This window comes from Capricornis sumatraensis, chromosome 1 (genome assembly GCF_032405125.1).
Source record: "Capricornis sumatraensis isolate serow.1 chromosome 1, serow.2, whole genome shotgun sequence".
NCBI lineage: Eukaryota > Metazoa > Chordata > Mammalia > Artiodactyla > Bovidae > Capricornis > Capricornis sumatraensis.
The window spans coordinates 172353644-172374620 of NC_091069.1; the positions used below are offsets into that span (position 1 = coordinate 172353644).

Sequence of the window (20977 nt, forward strand, 5' to 3'; positions counted from 1 at the left end):
AAGGCAAATTAAAAGCACAATGAGGTATCAAGATTCAGGTACCAGAATGGCTAAAATCAAAAAGACCAATGATTTCAAGTAATAAACTGCCTTTAAAAACGTTCCAATAGCTGATTTCATGTAACCAGTAGAAAATTATCTATGCTCAAGTGACAGTTCAAATTCTCCACTTCTATCAGATTGGCCTTTAGCCGACCCTTACCCAGACTTTAATCATTTGTGATTATCTTTTTTTCTCATGCCCAGCAATCTAACCTTTAGTCTTCAGGTATCTGTTCAAGTCCTACTCATCCAGGAGCCTAGATCACTGACTACAGGTATACGTGTTTGCTTTATCTCTTCCAATATATTTTAAGACTTACCTTCCCTGTGCATCAACTACAGTGCGTATAGTTGTAAATATGGTAAAAGTCTGGGAAATATCTGAGGTCTAGTATGTGGATATATGGGAAGCGAGAGAGTAAAGAAGTAACAAAAACCCAACTATTCCTCCATAGTTCCTAAGATCATTATTGCTCTGAGAGGATGTAGCTCAAGACAGAAGTTTAGCAATTTGGGGGTTGGATATTTTCATTACATACAATGTGTAGTGGGCAATGACACATGAAAGTATGGGGTAAGGGCAAAATACAACCAGTTAAAATAGGAAGCTCTGGACTATAACAGAAACTTAAATGCTAAAATACATAGAATACTTTTATGGATCCTGATGATTTCACAAAGAGCTTTTAGTCATAATTAGATAAGTATCATCAATAAATCTTTTAAATGATATTAAAAATAGCTTTTTAAAATATTTTGGGTATCCTAGTAACCTCTGATAAGCCAGTATTTTTTAAATAAATAAACAAAAGGATTGAACAAAAAAATACCACAATTCAATGACTGGCTAATCTTTGAAGACAGTGGCAATCTGGTGTGATATGACAAATTAATATATGCTATCTGAAACAAAGAACAATTAGCAAATGTGAGAATTAAGTGTATATATAACTTATTACCAAAGTTAATAAATAACTGCCTTACTAAAACAGAACACCTTAAATCGGAATATTATTAAGTGAACCCATATTTACATTAATCTCCTAAAATCAGTGGTCAGCAAATACTGGCATATACCATCACTTCAGAAGTCCTTAATGAAACAGAAGATCCAATTCATATGCTAGTCTCTAAAAGGACATTAGCAGGGTTCAGTCTTTGCTGCAAAAGTATATGTCATTAAAATATTAAGTTAAAAATCCAGAGAAATTTCAACATACATGAGCTTTATGATAAGGGTTGTTGTCTTTGATTCCTGGTAAATATCTACGCCTTCCCAAAATGGTCTGAACAAATCCATCTCTTTTACAGTTCTTCACGGTCTCTCTCATGAAATGACTAATCCCTACAAAGAAAATAAAGAAATAACTACAATCAACATCCATCCTTTATCTCACTCACTAGTTTCAATAGAGTGAAACATATCAAAACTTGACAATGATTAACACTAACATCACAGCATCAAAATTTTGCATGTAAACCTTTTCTTTTCACTTTTTTTTCTTTTCACTTTTTCTTCCAGTTCTACTGAGAATTAACTGACATACACCATTGTGCAGCACGACAGCTTGCTTTACATGTATTTGAAAAAGTGCTTGCTTAGACGGCACGTATACATATACTGTGAAATGATTACCACAATAGGTTTAATTAACACTCATCATCTCATATAGCCTTTAAACTTAGAAACTAAAAGGACTTTAGAAATGACTTAATCTCTTTGTTTTTTAACCACCACCACCAACAAAAAATACAAAACTCTAGAATGACAGACCAGGTACTAAAACCTAGGTGGTTTTATTATAGGACCTTAAGACTATTCCATGCTACTTTTCACAGGGTTCTGTTCTTTGATCCCATTAATCCTCTTTCACTCTTTGATTTTACAATTTCCAGGCTTGGGTTTCCCTGGTGGCTCAGACAGTAAAGAATCTGTGTGCAATGCAGGAAACCCAAGTTCAATTCCTGGGATGGGAAGAGCCCTTGGAGAAGGGAATGGCTACCCACTCCAGTATTCTTGCCTGGAGAATCCCATGGACAGAGGAGCCTGGCAGGCTACAGTCCATGGGGTTGCAAAGAGTTGAACATGACCGAGCAACTTACACTTTCACTTTTCAGACTTAATACATTCCAACAGCTCCTTGTTACCATCTATGCTACGATTCAAATAGGACCTAACTGAAACTAATGCATGAGTTATAACATTTCATTAGAAACATATACAATTCCTTAAAATTAAAAGACTATTCCCTATGCCAGAATTCATTCTTTGCTACATAGGTTCATTTTTAGGTCTTCAAATTCTTTTCTCCAGGTAGGCCAATCTCCCCGTTGCTCACTGAGCTAGAAAAGTTCTTCTCTTCTGAAATATTCTATTTCTATACTCTTTAAAATTCCTTCAGTTATAGAGAATGCCAGTCTATCTTAATTCTCATGTGCTCTTTCTGCTTTCTCTCAGCTCTGCTCATCCTAAGTAATAAACACTAATGCTTCCCAATTAAAACCCCTCTTTTAAAGATCTCTGTTGTGTGGGTGGCACAGACTGTGGCTGACAGGAAGGTGAGAAAACCCATCAAGTGAAGCTGTTGATGATATCTGACCACTAGCATAGCAATTTCAGAAAGCAATCAGGTTCTCATCTTCTTCTCTAGAAGAATTACTGTGATACAGCTGAAAGAGCAAAGAAAAGGATGAGATTTAAAAGACTGCACCTCTACGAATTCTTTTACCTGACTCCTGCAGGAGGTCTTCAAATATTCAGACTGCAAGAACTACTTTAAAAAGCAATCAATGCTGAGGTATATACAATAAGCACTTTAATAAATGTATATACCTTTGTAAAAACCACTACAAGATACAAAACATTTTAACCAACTTCACAGCCAGCTCCCCATTATCAGCCTCAAACACTCATGGACCTACTTTAATACACCTTATCTTTTTCATGTTTTTAAATTTCATAAAAATTGAATTTCACTGTATGTTCTCACTTAAGTCTGCCTTCTCTTGCTAAGTAGCATTCCACTACAGAGACATACCAAAATCTGCTTATCCATAATCCTGCTGACAGATAATTTGTTCCTGTTAAAATGGAGACAGTAGGCTCAAAATGAAGTCACTTAGGCTAAACCCTATGTCATCAAACCAAGACTTAATACCTAACCTGACTGCAGTCTCAATACCCCCAGAAGTAAAATCTTTAACCATTCAATCTGGAATTACATGGTCAGCTTTAGTGAAGTTATCTGTCCAATAGGCCCTTAGGAGGGTGACCTTGCCTGAAACAATATTACATTCTTTGCCAATAATTTCCTTCATCTGCCCACCCCATTTCTACCTTTAAAAAACTTTTTTACAACTCAGTGAAGTTCCTTTCTATTGCTAGTTGGGATGTTGCTCAATTCATGAATCACGGAATAAAACCAATTTGATCTTTAAATTTACTCAGTTGTTAAAGAGAAATGGAGTAATAGATACAGAGAACAAACAGGTTGTTGCCTGGGGCGGGGTTGGGGGGAGAATGGGGAGGAGAGAAACAGGTATAGGAGATTAAGAGGCACAAACGTTCAGTTACAAGATACATGTTACAAGTATGAAATGTTATTGAATTAAATAATTCAATAATTAGTTATTGAATACAGTCAATACCTATTTAATATCTTTGCATGGTGATAGATGGGCAACTAGAATTATCATGGTGATCATTCAAAATGTGTAGAACTAGCAAATCACTGCTGTACACCAGGAACTAACATAGTTTGTAGGTCAACTGTATTTCAAAAAACAACTCATAGAAAAAGAGATTTAGATTTATGGCTATAAGAGGTGGGAAGTAGGAGAAGGAACAGGTGAAGGTGGTCAAAGATGGAAACTTCCAGTTATAAATAAATACTAGGAATGAAACGTACAACACAATAAAGCTAATTAATACTGCAGAATGTTATATATGAAAACTGTTAAGAGAGCAAATACTGAGATTGTTACCACAAGGAGAAAATCTTTTCTTCTATTTCTTTAATGTCATATCAATATGAAAAGACAGTTGCTCACTAAATCTATGTGGTAATCATTTCAGGATGTATTTAAATCAAACGATCCTGCTGTACACATTAAATTTATAAAGTGCTGTGTATCAATTACAGCTCAATAAAACTGAGGATATTTTAATTTATTCACTTGGATTTTTGTTGTTTAACATTTCCAGTCTTTGGCTGTTATAAACAAAACTTCTATAACATTCACATACAAGTCTTTCCTAGGACATATGTTTTCATTTTTCTTGAGAAAATATCCAATAGTAGAACTGCAGAATCATAGTTAAAGGTATGTTTAACTTCAAATAAAAGAGCCTTACTGTTTTCCAAAGTGATTGTACCATTTTACAACCAGTCAGCAATGTAAAAGAGACACAATTTTTAAAAATGTTAGCATTCTAATGTTTCTGTAATAGTATCTCTTTGTGGTTTTAATTTGTTTTTCCCTGAAGACTAATGATGATAACACTTGATGTAGTTATTCAAATATTTTTTTTTTGTGAAGTGTATGTTCAAATCTTTCAAACTTTATTTTATGCATTATTTACCTTCTTAGTTGAGTTGTCAGATTTCTTTATATATTCTGACACCAGTCCTTTGTTAGATAATATGAACTGTAAATATTTCCTCTCAGTCCATCACCTGCCTTGTATTTTCTTGATGGTACCTTTTCTCAGTATTTATGTTTTATTGTTAATTCAGTATTATCATTACCTAAGAAACTGGTGTCTACCTCAATGTCCACAAAGCTCCTCTCCCTGTCCTATCAAGTTAATTTTTGAATATAATATGAGACAAAAGTAGAAGTTCATCTTTTTTCCATACTGGTATCCAACTGTTCTAGCACTTGTTTGACAACACCATCTTTCCTCCATTGAATTACCACAGCAACTCTGCTGAAAATCAATTCACCGTGTACATATAGACATATTTCTGGATACTCTTGTGTTTCATTGTTCCCTAAAACTACCCTTAAGCCAATTCTTGATTACTGTTGTTTAAAATAAATTTTGAAACCAAGGAGAGTAAGAACTCAACACTGTACCTTTCCCTGCCAAACTTATTCTAGTTATTCCAGACCCTCTGAATTTCCATGTAAGTTTAGAATCAGCTTCTCAAATTCGACACAAAGTCTAATGATATTTGACTAGGAATGCACTGAATCTACACAAAAATTTACAGAACTGTCATCATAACAATATGGTGCCTTCTAGTAAACTAACATGGTAAACCTCACATTTACTTAAGTATTCTTCAATTTCTCTCAAACCCCAAAGGATTACTTTTGGGTTCTCAATAAAGTCTTGCACATACTCTATTATTATATCCTAAGTATTTCATGTTTTTGATGTTGCTGTAAATGGTTTTATTTTTACTTCATTCACTGTTTATTGATAGTATATAAAAATAACTGACTTCCTGTGCTAAACTTAGTTATTTGTTCTAGTAGTTGCTTTTGTAGAATTCACATTCTTTTCTATGTACAAGATAATGTCAAGTGAATAAGGCTTCTTTTTGGGGACTGGGGACAGAGTTGATTACAAAGGGACATAAAAGAGCTTTTTGAGATGACGGGGGAATGACTCTGTATCTTAGTTGTAGCATAGATTATATGACTGTGAGCATCTATCAAAATTCATAGAACTCAAAATTCAGAGGTGAATTTTACTGTATACAAATTACCTCAATATACTGCTAAAAGAAGAGAGAATTTAAAATGATGATATTCAAACTGCTCTATAAAAGCAGTTGTTCTGTCTTCAGTTCAGTCGCTCAATCGTGTCCAACTCTTTGAGACCCCATGAATTGAAGCCTCCCTGTCCATCACCAGGCCTCCTTGTCCATCACCATCTCCCGGAGTTCACTCAAGACTCACGTCCGTCGAGTCCGTGATGCCATCCAGCCATCTCATCCTCGGATGTCCCCTTCTCCTCCTGCCCCCAATCCCTCCCGGCATCAGTCTTCTCCAATGAGTCAGCTCTTCGCATCAGGTGGCCAAAGTACTGGAGCTTCAGCTTTAGCATCATTCCTTCCAAAGAAATCCCAGGGTTGATCTTCAGAATGGATTGGTTGGATCTCCTTGCAATCCAAGGGACTCTCAAGAGTCTTCTCCAACACCACAGTTCAAAAGCATCAATTCTTCGGTGCTCAGCCTTCTTCACAGTCCAACTCTCACATCCATACATGACCACAGGAAAATCCATAGCCTTGACTAGATGGACCTTAGTCAGCAAAGTAATGTCTCTGCTTTTGAATATACTATCTAGGTTGGTCATAACTTTTCTTCCAAGGAGTAAGCGTCTTTTAATTTCATGGCTGCAGTCACCATCTTCAGTGATTTTGGAGCCCCCAAAAAATAAAGTCTGACACTGTTTCTACTGTTTCCCCATCTATTTCCCATGAAGTGATGGGACCGGATGCCATGATCTTAGTTTTCTGAATGTTGAGCTTTAAGCCAACTTTTTCGCTCTCCTCTTTCACTTTCATCAAGAGGCTTTTTAGCTCCTCTTCACTTTCTGCCATAAGGGTGGTGTCATCTGCATATCTGAGGTTATTGATATTTCTCCCGGCAATCTCTGTCTTAGTTTATGGTATTTTAATCAATGGTTTACTGTTTCAGTAGTAGCAGTAGTAGCAGTAGTAGTAGTGTTAGTCGCTCAGTTGTGTCCGACTCTTTGCAACCCCATGGACTGTGGCCCGCCAGGCTCCTCTGTCCATTGGATTCTCCAGGCAAGAATATTGGAGTGGATTGCCATTCCTTCCTCCAGAGGATCTTCCCAACCCAGGGCTCGAACCCAGGTCTCCTGCGCTGCAGGGAGATTCTTTACTGTCTGAGCTACAGGGAAGATCTTGAAGCATAGGACAATTCCTAGATTTTTAAGATTTCCACAGTGACACAGCAGTATATATATCAACTGCATTTTGCTATTCCATTTCTGTCCCTACTTTTATGAAAAACTTACATATTTGTAAATAATGAGAAGTAAAGTGACTGATGTTTAATTAATAATGCTTGATGAAAACTTCTGTCAATAGAAAATTCTATAATACAAGTTTTAAAAAATATAATATGGAAACAGAGTTGAGAAGAATAGTATCTAGAAGATAATTAACACTCAGTACTTCCTTACCCGTGTATCTGGATTTGAAGGAGTCAATGTAGCAAGCAGCATCATTTTCTTTAATACCCATCTGCTCTCCCAAAGACTTAGCTCCCATTCCATAAATGATTCCATAGCAAATCTGAAAGGAACTCATCACACTCAGTACATAAATTACAGTTCAAAACCACATAAAATGCAAACCTAAGAAGTTCATTAGGATAGAAATTTGGTAAATTTTTCATAGTAAGTCAAAGGAAGGACTAGATTTGCTTTGATGAGTTAGATCCATAGAAGCTGATATCCAGTGAATGCCTCTTATGCCTTTTAGCAATACATTTTGAGGTGGGGAAGAAGAAAAGAAGGGGCAGAATATGAATGAGTATGAGTGTGTGTGTGTGTCTGTGTGTGTTAAAAAAACAATGTTAGTGATTTACAAATTCAATGCAATCCCTATCAAGCTCCCAGCCATATTTTTCACAGAACTAGAACAAATAATTTCAAGATTTGTATGGAAATACAAAAAACCTCGAATTACCAAAGCAATCTTGAGAAAGAAGAAAGGAACTGGAGGAATCAACTTGCCTGACTTCAGGCTCTACTACAAAGCCACAGTCATCAAAACAGTATGGTACTGGCACAAAGACAGACATATAGATCAATGGAACAAAATAGAAAGCCCAGAGATAAATCCACACACATATGGACACCTTATCTTTGACAAAGGAGGCAAGAATATACAATGGAGTAAAGACAATCTCTTTAACAAGTGGTGCTGGGAAAACTGGTCAACCACTTGTAAAAGAATGAAACTAGATCACTTTCTAACACCGCACACAAAAATAAACTCAAAATGGATTAAAGATCTAAATGTAAGACCAGAAACTATAAAACTCCTAGAGGAGAACATAGGCAAAACACTCTCAGACATAAATCACAGCAAGATCCTCTATGATCCACCTCCCAGAATTCTGGAAATAAAAGCAAAAATAAACAAATGGGATCTAATTAAAATTAAAAGCTTCTGCACAACAAAGGAAACTATAAGCAAGGTGAAAAGACAGCCTTCTGAATGGGAGAAAATAATAGCAAATGAAGCAACTGACAAACAACTAATCTCAAAAATATACAAGCAACTTATGCAGCTCAATTCCAGAAAAATAAATGACCCAATCAAAAAATGGGCCAAAGAACTAAATAGACATTTCTCCAAAGAAGACATACAGATGGCTAACAAACACATGAAAAGATGCTCAACATCACTCATTATCAGAGAAATGCAAATCAAAACCACAATGAGATACCACTTCACACCAGTTAGAATGGCTGCGATCCAAAAATCTGCAAGCAATAAATGCTGGAGAGGGTGTGGAGAAAAGGGAACCCTCCTACACTGTTGGTGGGAATGCAAACTAGTACAGCCACTATGGAGAACAGTGTGGAGATTCCTTAAAAAATTGCAAATAGAACTGCCTTATGACCCAGCAATCCCACTGCTGGGCATACACACCGAGGAAACCAGAATTGAAAGAGACACATGTACCCCAATGTTCACTGCAGCACTGTTTATAATAGCCAGGACATGGAAACAACCTAGATATCCATCAGCAGATGAATGGATAAGAAAGCTGTGGTACATATACACAATGGAGTATTACTCAGTCGTTAAAAAGAATACATTTGAATCAGTTCTGATGAGATGGATGAAACTGGAGCCGATTATACAGAGTGAAGTAAGCCAGAAAGAAAAACACCAATACAGTATACTAACACATATATATGGAATTTAGAAAGATGGCAATGACGACCCTGTATGCAAGACAGGAAAAAGGACACAGCTGTGTATAACGGACTTTTGGACTCAGAGGGAGAGGGAGAGGGTGGGATAATTTGGGAGAATGGCATTCTATCATGTATACTATCATGTAAGAATCGAATCGCCAGTCTATGTCTGACGCAGGATACAGCATGCTTGGGGTTGGTGCATGGGGATGACCCACTGAGATGTTATGGGGAGGGAGGTGGGAGGGGGGTTCATGTTTGGGAACACATGTAAGAATTAAAGATTTTAAAATTAAAAAAAAATAATAATAAATAAATAATTAATTAAAAAAATAAAAAATTAAAAAAAAAAAAACAATGTTAGTGATTTAAAAGGGAAGATTTATTTTTGGCTATCATTTTTCCAGAAGTCTTCAAGGCAGCTTCCAAATGCTCATAATACTTCATTAACTGCTGCTTATGGAGAAGGGAATGGCAACCCACTTTGGTATTCTTGCCTGGAGAATTTCATGGACAGAGGAGCCTAGTGGGCTACAGTCCCATGGAGTCAACTAACACTACCACTACTACTACTACTACTACTACTACTACTACTACTACTAGTACTACTACTACTACTGGCTTCCCTCAAGGCTTTTCTGACACCCGTACAGTGGGGACAAAGACATGTACTGTCGGAGAGAAGAGCCAATTCTGATTCCATGATGGATCTGTTTATTTGATTTTACCCGTTGTTTTCCATTACTTTTGTTACTATAATCATACATAATAACCTGCCAGGGACATGTCCCTCTGCCTGAAGAAATACATCCCCTCCCTAAAGGCCTGCCTCAGGGAACCTTGTTGCTCTGCTTGAAGATATTAACACATTCCCTCCTTGAGGCTGGCCATTCCTGGGGATATTTACAATATAATGGTTTTTACTTCAACTCCTCCCCTTCTCTGTTCTATAAAAGAACCTGGGATCCAGACCCCCACCAAGATGGTTATTTTGAGACATTAGTCTGCCATGTTCTAGGTCAACCAGCTTTCTGAATAAAATCATATTCATTACCTCAAAAAACAAAAAAAAAAAAACAAAAAACTGCTGCTTAAGGAAATGCCTAGAAGTCAGAAAAGAGAAGCGTTATAAACATTGCTCTCCTCACCTTTGAATAGAACTAAAAAAGCAGAAAGAATAGGTTATTAGGGTTCATAATAGGGAGGATGTCTTTGGAAATAAATATCCTCTTCATCTCACAGCCATCTGAAATCCCACAATTGCAGAATTCATTTGGGTTAAACACAAACTCTTCAGAAAATTTTGAGAGTAGTGTAGGAAAATGGTCTAAATAGGTCAAAAAACAAACTAATTTAATAATAAGTATTGCCTGGGTTCAAATCCTAGTTCCACTGTTTTTTTAAAAGAGGCCTTGCACAAGCTACCTCGTATCTCCATTTCTTCAGGTAGAGAATGAGGATAGTGTCAACTACAAATTGGTACTTGCCAAGTGCATTGCCAACAACTGAACAAGGGTGTTTGCCACCTGCCCCTATGGAAATTAAAGCCTGTGTTGCTACAGCTGTCAACATCCCTTGAGAGAGTTCAAGGTAGAGTGAGGCATTCTGTGCTCCAGCAAATCTGGTGGGACAGGTCTTTAGATAGTTAGATGTTTTTAGGAACAGACTTTAAGAATTGATGCATTTGAACTGTGGTGTTGGAGAAGACTCTTGAGAGTCCCTTGGACTGCAAGGAGGTCCAACCAGTCCATCCTAAAGGAGATCAGTCCTGGGTGTTCATTGGAAGGACTGATGCTAAAGCTGAAATTCCAACACTTTAGCCACCTCATGCAAAGAGGTGACTCATTGGAAAAGACCCTGATGCTGGGAGGGATTGGGGGCAGGAGGAGAAGGGAACGACAGAGGATGAGATGGCTGGATGGCATCACCGACTCGATGGACATGAGTTTGAGTGAACTCTAGGAGTTGGTGATGGACAGGGAGGCCTGGGAGGCTGCGATTCATGGGGTCGCAAAGAGTCGGACATGACTGAATGACTGAACTGAACTGAACTTTATGATCTCAATCTTTGCATCTCCCCATATCTAGAAAAGCACTAAATCCCTTCACGGTGACATACCCTAGTAACTAGCAGAAAACCTTTTGTGTAAAATGAGTGCTTAACGGTATTGAACTCCACCTTCACCGAGAACTTACATATTGACATTCCTCCCACTACCTATTTGAAGCAGTCTCTCAGAGCTCTCTGAGGTGCCACCTCCTGGGTGGCAGTCCTCATTTTGCCCCAAATAAAAACTTAACTCACAACTCTCCAAGTTGTGAATCTGTTTTTAGTTGACAATAGTAACACCTACATCAGGAGATTGTTAGGACTGTCTGCGATCCTATAGACATAGCCCACCAGGTCCCTATCCGTGGGATTCTCCAGGCAAAAATACTGGAGTGGGTTGCCATGCCCTCCTCCAGGGTGTTAAGATTAGATGAGTTATTATACACATACGTTTAGGATACCATCTGACACAAAGCAAGTTCTGTATAAATATTAGTAAATAAATTTAAAAAGAAAAATTGCAAAAAAAAGGATTATCAAAATTTCAGAATACTTTTTATTTTTTTATTTTTTTTTAATTTTTATTTTTACTTTATTTTACTTTACAATACTGTATTGGTTTTGCCATACCTTGACAAGAATCCACCACGGGTGTACATGCGATCCCAAACATGAACCCCCCCCCCCACCTCCCTCCCCACAACATCCTTCTGGGTCATCCCCGGGCACCAGCCCCAAGCATGCTGTATCCTGCATCGGACATAGACTGGCGATTCGATTCTTACATGATAGTATACATGTTTCAATGCCATTCTCCCAAATCATCCCACCCTCTCCCTCTCCCTCTGAGTCCAAAAGTCCACTATACACATCTGTGTCTTTTTTGCTGTCTTGCATACAGGGTCATCATTGCCATCTTTCTAAATTCCATATATATGTGTTAGTATACTGTATTGGTGTTTTTCTTTCTGGCTTATTTAGAATGGTTTTATTCCCTCCTGTTTTCTTTTTAGTCTTTTTACACTTTCTAACTCAGATATCACTCCGATGATAACCTTGGCAATGCTGAGATCTGGATTAGATGGTTGAGTGCCTGGTGATTCAAGAAAAAAAAATGATATAGGATAAATACTATTAAATCATACAAGAACTTACTAAATAGAGGCAGCCATTTAGCATCAGTGTATGCATGTTTAGAAAATGGAGTCAGAATGTCTAAGTTCTGGTATTCTGAACTTATCCTGGCTCTACCACTGATAGCTATGTTAAGCAAACTACTATTAATAGCATAACTCCAGAAAGAATGAAGTGATGGAGCCAAAACAAAAACAACATCCAGTTGTGGATGTGACTGGTGATGGATGTAAAGTCCAATGATGTAAAGAGCAATACTACATAGGAATCTGGAATGTTAGGTTCACAAATCAAGGTAAATTGGAAATGATCAAACAGGAGATGGAAAGAGTGAACATCGACATTTTAGGAATCAGTGAACTAAAATGGACTTGAATAGGTGAATTTAACTCAGATGATCATTGTATCTACTACTGTGGACAAGAATCTCTTAGAAGAAATGGACTACCCATCATAGTCAACAAAAGAGTCCGAAATGCAATACTTGGATGCAATCTCAAAAACAGCAGAATGACCTGTTTGTTTTCAAGGTAAATCATTCAATATCACAGTAATCCAAGTCTATGCCCCAACCAGTTTTGCTGAAGAAACTGAAGTTGAACAGTTCTATGAAGACCTACAAGACCTTCTAGAACTAACACCCAAAAAAGATGTCCTTTTCATTACAAGGGACTGGAATGCAAAAGTAGGAAGTCAAGAAACACCTGGAGTAATGGGCAAATTTGGCCTTGGAGTACAGAATAAAGCAGGTCAAAGGCTAATAGAGGTTTGCAAAGAGAACTCACTGGTCATAGCAAATACCCTCTTCCAACAACACAAGACAAGACTCTACACATGGACATCAACAGATGGTCAATAACAAAATCAGATTGATTATATTCTTTGCAGCCAAAGATGGAGAAGCTCTATACAGACAGCGAAAACAAGACCCAGAGCTGACTAGAGCTTAGATCATGAACTCCTTATTGCCAAATTCAGACTGAAATTGAAAAAAGTAGGGAAAACCACCAGAGTTCCCACAGGTCACGTGGTAAGGAAGTATGGTGTTAATTCAGGCTAGGAAATAGTGTGAATGTGGTCTTTCATTTCCCTGTGCCCGCCAGTCAAACAGGAACAGGAACTACTAGGCTTACCTGAATGGTCCAAGGGCAGTATGAAATTTCACAAGCAGATCAGCCAACCACTAAGAGTCTCAATATACTAAAAAGCTAATAGTTATTGACTGTAATCCACAGTTCAGCAATATATATTCTTCAAAAAACATTCAGAGAGCACCTTTCTATAAAAAGCACCATGGCTCAAAGTGTGTGAATACAGAGAGACAAATATACATGCGCTTACAGGCTAGAGATTTAAAACATACACACACACACACACACACAATCTACTGTCACCACCACCAAAATATCACTAATGCATATGGCCTTCCCAATACTAAGTAGCTTCAGACTAAGTCTATTGGATTCTTTACATTGACTCTACAAAGGAATATATGAATATCATGAGACAGGCTCAGATGAATGTCATGAAAAATCCAAACAGGGAGAAATATTTCTCAAATGCAAATGACTGAGGCAGTTTAAAAACTTTTTGCATCAGTAAAAATTTTCTCCATTTATGTTAAGTATGTTCACTAAAGATTACCTGTTTTGCTTGCTGCCTCAGATTATCCCCAACAGACTCTGGCTCAATCATCTTCCATTCAGCTGCAATACTCCTGAAAACATCAGTTCCAGTGTTCAGCACTTGAATGAGACGATGATCATGGGATAAATGAGCCAAGATCCTCAGCTCAAGTTGAGAATAATCAGCAGCTAATATTAAACCACCTGAAACAAATGATTTTAGAAAAGTTGGCACCAAGACAAAACCAAGTTTTTTAGTATTGAGCAGGATGACAGAAATTCAATTCCAACAAAGAACCTTAAGATCATGCATCCAAAAGCTAAAATCTTGCTCTTAATTTGACTCAGTTCAGTTCTGTAACACGTAAAAATTTTTTTCTGCTTAGCTTTCAAAGGTATGTAATATATATAAAGCCACCTTTGACCTCTGCCCCTCAACCACTGTGGTAGTGCTTTCCTCAGTGTTCCTGTAACACTGACATAATATAAATGTCAGAGAGGTTCCTTCATGCCTCCCCCACATAACACTTAGCCATTAGGGACAGGATACTTAATCTTCCTTTGCATTCTATAGAAACACACAGCTCCTGGTACCTAACAGGTCAGAACAAATGGATGTTAACTGAATGAATGAATGAGTGAATAAAGAAACTGGTTCCTAATGTGTGCGCATCTTAAGGGAGCAGCAAAGTCGTTCAACAAAAAACAAGTCAGGTGGTCTGTATGTTCAGAAGAGTTATTAAGGGAATTCAAATTATTTATTTATGGACTAGACATTTATCATGGCAAAAAACAAAATAAAGAAAAGCCAGGTTAAAGAAAAATTAGAAAAATATTTGCAACTGATACCACAAAGGACTCATTGCTATATTACAAAAAAGAGGTGCAATCAAGAACAAAATATAAACGAGCAGTTCACAGAAATAAAAACAAAAGAACCTTAAACATATTAAAGAATGCTTAATTGCACTGACAAAAAGGAAATGCAAATTAAATCTATAAAAAGAAACAATTTTTTTCTACTTATATTTCAAAAATCCAGAAGTTGGACAGCACATTCTGTGGCAAGGCTACAGAGAAAGAAACATTCATATATTGTTACTGGGAAGTAAATGGTTAATTGTGCCCCCCCCCCCCCCCCCGCCAAAATAACTACACAGCAAGTTTATAATAGTCATAGGAGTTAAACCTATTACAAGAAAAGGGAAATGGAAAAAACATCCATAATGTAAATTATGGATGAAGTGGTATAAAATTATTTGAAGCTAGTCTGTGTGTGATGCATATTGTAAACTCCAAAGTTACAGAATTTAAAAGAAATAAAGCAATAATAAAAAGTCATTTATAGTTTTTAAAAAAGAATAAAGAACAGATAGAAAAAAATACTAACGACAAGACAATAGACTTAAATCCAACCATACATCAACACTTATTCTAGATAGTTAACTAAATACTGTATTCAACTGGCAGAGATTTTCAGGTTAAATCCATATACATTTAAACTACCTTAATGTTTTTTTTACCTTAATTTTTAAATTTTAAACAAAAGCAATATAAAATACTTTGTGTTAAACACAATCTTATTACTTAAATAAGAATACATACTATGAAATATTATTCAGCCTTATAAAAGAAAAATCTGACACAAATGCTATAACATGAATAAACCTTGAAGACATGCTAAGTGAAATAAGCCTGGCACAAAAGTACAACTATTACATGATATCACTTATATGAAGTATAGAAAATGGTCAAATTCTAGATAGAATGGTGGTTGCCATGGGCTGTGGGAGTTAGGGAGCAGAGTTATATTTAATGGGTACAGAGTTCCAGTTGGGGAAAATGAAAAGTTCTGGAGATGAATGGTGGTAATGGTTGCACCACAACATGAATGTACTTAATACCACATAACTGAATACTTTAACACAGTTACAATACTAAAATGCTGGTAATTCATACTTAAAAAGCAAAACTGAAAACTGTCAAATGGCAATAACACTATCATAGACATGATTTTACCCTTAGAATATAAACTTCTGACAGAACTAAATAAATTCAGCTGGTTAACTGCACTCACCCAGACCTGCGAGATGGCAAAAGATAAAAGAGCAAATATGTGTACTAATAGGGCTGATGCTTTGGGAGTTAGATCATGACTTAAAAAGGTTTTGATGATGAGTGCTGAGGAGAGGTCAGACAGAAGTGAGACAGCCTTGGGGGCTATCCTATGCAACAGGAGGCAGCAGTGGGGAGAACGGCAGAAGAAGCAAAAGAGCAAAACAAGTTACAGAGAGACCAAAAAAGAGTGCCGTTGGAAGTCAAGGGAGGAGAAACACTGAGCAAACAGGGTTGACAGAATGATAAATGCTGTAGGGAAGTCAAAGATGAGGACTAACAAAACGCACTGGATTCTACAAAAAGGTTGACAAAGACAGAGGAGAACATTTCAGCAGGATGCTGAGCAAACGCTCCAGAAGTTTCCCACACAGCAGATCACGAAGACAATTATGAGTGACTGTTACAAATCAAGCAATACAAAAGGGAAAAATAGACTCCACCAAAGAGAGGAAAGGAGGAGGAAACAATGCATTCTTCTGAGTTTTATTCATAATTCGCTTTATCAGTGCTTTGAAAACCATTCCCACAGCAATAACAAGCTCAAAACCATCATCAGTCACCTGACCTGTGAAAGGCACAAAGGCATGTCGCATGCTAACCGAGAAGGGCATTCCTCTGTCTGAGGCTCTCTCTTCCATCTTTGTCTGGCGCCCGGTGTTCATGCCACAGCCCTTCTTTTTTCCTCCTCTGTTGGTGCAAAAAACATCCATCAGTCGGACATGAGGTAGACTCAAACATATGAAAAGGGTCTGAGCTTTTCAGTAAGTCATTATTTCCATCTAAGAAATGTAAAAGCCTTATTTGAAATCCACTTTAAAGCTTAATAAAGATACTAGACCTTGTTCAGCAAACATTCAATTGAACAGGATATAAGCTATTTTTCTGTAATAACCTTTCCCACAAACTGCTTCACTCAACTCAATAAATCTCATTGTGCTTTTTCTTCCTTTTGTGAGCATATGGAGATGTCAGGAAGGGAGATATTTCAGACATTGCTAAACTTGTCCCTTTAATATCTAACAAAGAAGCATACAGTGCTGGTTGATATAATTAGGGACCCAGGATTTCAGCTTTTTACTGCCATCTAGTTTCTTCATAGACAGACTCAGGATTTGAAATGGGTAGTGCTCGAAATAGTGTATGCCTAGAATGGAAAATAAAACTAATTTCATTATTTTACCGAATAGGCTGTTTTGGAGCCATTCATATTCCCCAAAGTATATTAAAACAAATAAAGATATTTGAGCCATTCATATTCCAAAAAGTATATTAACACAAATGAAGACAAATAAGCGTCTACCTGCCCATAGGAAGTAGGCCTTTGCCTAGAGCTTGGGAAGGTGGGCTTTCCTCTACTGCTGTTGGCATTTTTATCTCAAAATCTCTTGGTACATTCTGAATATTTGGCTCTATAAAGGTTATTCGTCCTAAAATTAAGCAGAATGAAGACATAAAATTAGAGGGGTAAGGGAGGAGAGGAAATCTGACATTTATTTTAACATAAATACTATTTCTGAATTATCCTAAAATGCATGCTCTATTATTTTTAAACTAAAGAACAATCTCGATGTAAGTAAATATATGAATCAGCTATAATACAGTGTTTTATATTAACTTCTACAGAAACAATCCCATGATAAGAAGTAATATGATAAATCATACTATTTCCACACTAAAACAAGTACTAGAAGTTAGCACCATAAAACACTAGCAGTTAACTAATGAGTAAAAGGCAAAACAAATGGATCTTAGGAGAAATGACTGTCAAAGACTTTAAAAGACAGGAATGCACAAGACACAGAAAGATTTGAAGCAGAAGAGCAACTGAGTCCTGAACAGGGACAACTGGGGCCACAGGAGTCAGCCAATGCAGGAGACAGAACAGCAGTGAAGGATGGTGAGTACAGCATTATTTTCTAGATACCACCTGGCCAGTTTTCCTCCTCCTCCTCCTCCTCACTTATCACAAGAATCAATGGTAGATAGCACTGACATGGCTAGAAACCAGAATCAGGTAGCCAATAAATTTTCTAGGAAACAGAAACCAACTTGATTTAATGCTTGTGGCTTTATTTTCCCCTAAATATTTTACATTTTATTTATCTACTTATTGGATGAATTTTCCAAAAACACAAGTGTTGTTCAAAAAGTTTGGGTAATTGTTACCACAGTTTTTATAATACACATATAGTGAGATAAAAATTGTTTTATGATACTCTTCATTGTAACAGGATCTCTATCAGCTTCTGTATATAATTCCATCTTCTTTTGATGAATCAGACATTTAAGTATCTCAGACACAGTTTTACTGAATAAACTCTTAATATTATGCCCTTGTTATTTAATTTTAGCAAAAATTAGTGCTCAATTAATGGTAGATATTAACATACTTATTAGCATTAAATGGCCTATTCAATTTTACAAAGCTAACAAGCAGTACAGAAAAGAATCCAAGTCTCTTTCTGCCTTCTTTTCTATGATAATATAATATTCTTTTTAAGTACACTGTCTTCTTTTCTATGATAATACTTAATATTCAGGTCTAGTCTTTGAATTAATGAGGTAGCACTGATGGACAAATAAAATGGCAAAAATAAATTACAAAACATGAAGTTTCACAGAGATGAATTCTATAATGACAGACTTTACTGTACTAACATAAGCTTCTGTTTCTACAATAAGTGCAGGCATAGTATAATGAAAACCAATCAGAAAAACAAGGAATTGATCATTTTCTGCTTTATAAGCAACAAATAAATTTGCTTTGAAAACTCTAGGTTGACTTTGTTTCTTTACCAAAAAGTGCCAGGGTCCTGCCCCAGAGGATCCAGGGAATTTGAAGGGGAGACGGTGTAGGCGAGGAAAACTTATTTATTTAGAAATATATAAGAAATTAAGAAGAAATAGTATAGTAGGAAAATTTAGTGGAGAAAAGAGGCTGAATAACTTGGTTTACGGGGAAAGCCAATAAAACTTCAGGACAAGAAGTTTGCACCATCTACGTTGGGCCACCGGCGCTCGTTCGAATACCAGAGGGTGCCCCACCTTGGGCTCCCTCTCTCACGGATCTTAGAAGCCAGGGCAAGTAAGTAGACATGGTGAGCCTCCCCACTCCAGATGGGAATTCAGCCAGAAATTAGAGTAAAGAGGACACGGGGAAACCAGTGTTTCCAATGACTGACCCATCCTCTATTGTTCAGAAAGGCCTTTTGTACCTTTTTTTGTACATAGAGATCAATGGATAATATAAAATTATGCAGCGTCAGCAGCCCTGACTCTTATCGAGACCAGGCTTTCTCTCTGCATACCTAGTTGTATACACAAGTCTTAGGTGATTTACATTATCTTCTGGCCAGAAGGCCAATTAACATTTTATGGCCCTTTTTTGATAAGGGTTTGTCAACCAGAAGACTTATTTGTGTTGTTCTTCCCAAAGTCTGGTGCCACTCTCAGAAAGCACTAAATAAAGTTACATTCTTACATAGCAAAGACATAACAATTTATAACAATGAAAGAAGTACAGTGATTTATAACAAAGGGAAAAGTAATTAACTCAAAAGTCTAGTGTTGCTAACATCAAAACTACTATATTCCTATTTCTATATCCCAATTACATTGATTAATATCCTTTAGGTGTCTAAAAGATAAAGAATATGGAGGCCTGGCAACAGTCATTGACTCAACAGTGAAACCCATCACCAGTATAATTTTTAGCTTTTTAGAAAAGGCTCTGTATCTTTAAGATGCTTTAAGATTTGTGCCTCTCGCGGTTGGGGGGCTGTAAACAATTCACAAGTTGTAAAAGTCCCCAACTGTTAGACAAGTTAGAGAGGAATTCAAAGGGGTTTGAGCTGAAACATTCTTTTCATATGCAGGAGACTGTTAACTGAAGCCCTGAGTTAACTTTTTCCAGAGAATGTCAGAAGAGTGGAAAGCACATTACAATAAGGCAGGCAGACTCTGGTTTTTGGGGGTAGATGTTCAGGAAAACCCAGGGGGAATCCCTGAAGCCAGATCACGCCTTTGCGTTTTGTTGGGCTTCCTTCCTCATGACCTTTGCCATGGGCGGGATTCCTCACTCTGGCTCCCTGCAAAAAAGGATTTATTTTACATAAGTTTACAGCATTAGCATATGTTTCAAAATGAAATTTAAAACAGGGCAAGAAACAGGTAGAAGCACCAAGAAGTTAGCTAAATAGGGAAGAAGAGAAAGAGAAATTGTTTAGAACAGAGACTAAACAAGCAGAGAAAAGCAGCTCCTAATGGTGCCCTCAGTCTCAATAACAGCAATAACTGATAATGTACCCTGCACTATTCTAAACACTTTACATATATTGGCCTATTTAATACTCAGGATCACCCAGTGAGGTAGGACTCTCATTATTTTGTTTCATACATGAGGAAACTTAGGCACTGAGAGGTTAAGTACCTTGACTAAGATTCAAAGCCCCAAAATTCAAACTTTGTGAAAATGTGGTATCAAAGCCCACATTCCATACCACCAAACTAAAATGCCTCCTCTACGAAGAAGATAGTGCTGCCCTTTCTTCTACTGCACATTGCATTTTGGCAAATATGTAGAGTTGTACACTACCTAGAAAAAGAATGCTTTTTCCTTCATGAGATTACATGCATACTTATCCAAGAGAGACACACAACGGACTCTACCACTTTCTTCTCTTGATTGAGCCACACAGCCCTACTTAGATGCAACCTGGAGAGACTCTGAGGTGATTTAGGAGAAGGCTGGGACCAAAGTCAAAAGATTATTAATTCAAATAGATTTAATTCCTGGGTATACTCTCATCCAATCTCAGACACCCAAGTTATTCTATAGAGTACTTGAAAGAAGGAACTATATCTTTAGACGAAATTTCATCTCTTTATCTAGGTAATATCCATCCATGCTTTGGATGCAGTACTGGGCTTCCTAGGTGGCACAAGTGGTAAAGGACCCGCCTGCCAATGCAGGAGACGTTAAGACATGGGTGCAAACCCTGGGTTGGGAAGAGCCCCTGGAGGAGGAAATGGCAACCCACTCCAGCATTCTTGCCTGGAAAATCCAATGGACAGAGGAGCCTGGCAGGCCGC

At 37.2% G+C, this 20977-nt stretch overlaps 1 protein-coding gene across 1 annotated transcript in view; it reads right to left on the minus strand.

The window, feature by feature from the left end:
- The window catches only part of POLQ (DNA polymerase theta), a 108642-nt gene that overhangs the window by 9565 nt on the left and 78100 nt on the right, over positions 1-20977 (minus strand). The window contains exons 23-27 of the mRNA XM_068977320.1: positions 17187-17313; positions 16452-16573; positions 13788-13972; positions 7208-7319; positions 1263-1387 (exon numbers count right to left, since the gene is read on the minus strand). Coding sequence (XP_068833421.1) covers positions 1263-1387; positions 7208-7319; positions 13788-13972; positions 16452-16573; positions 17187-17313 — 671 coding nt within the window. The remainder of the gene's footprint in view (positions 1-1262; positions 1388-7207; positions 7320-13787; positions 13973-16451; positions 16574-17186; positions 17314-20977) is intronic.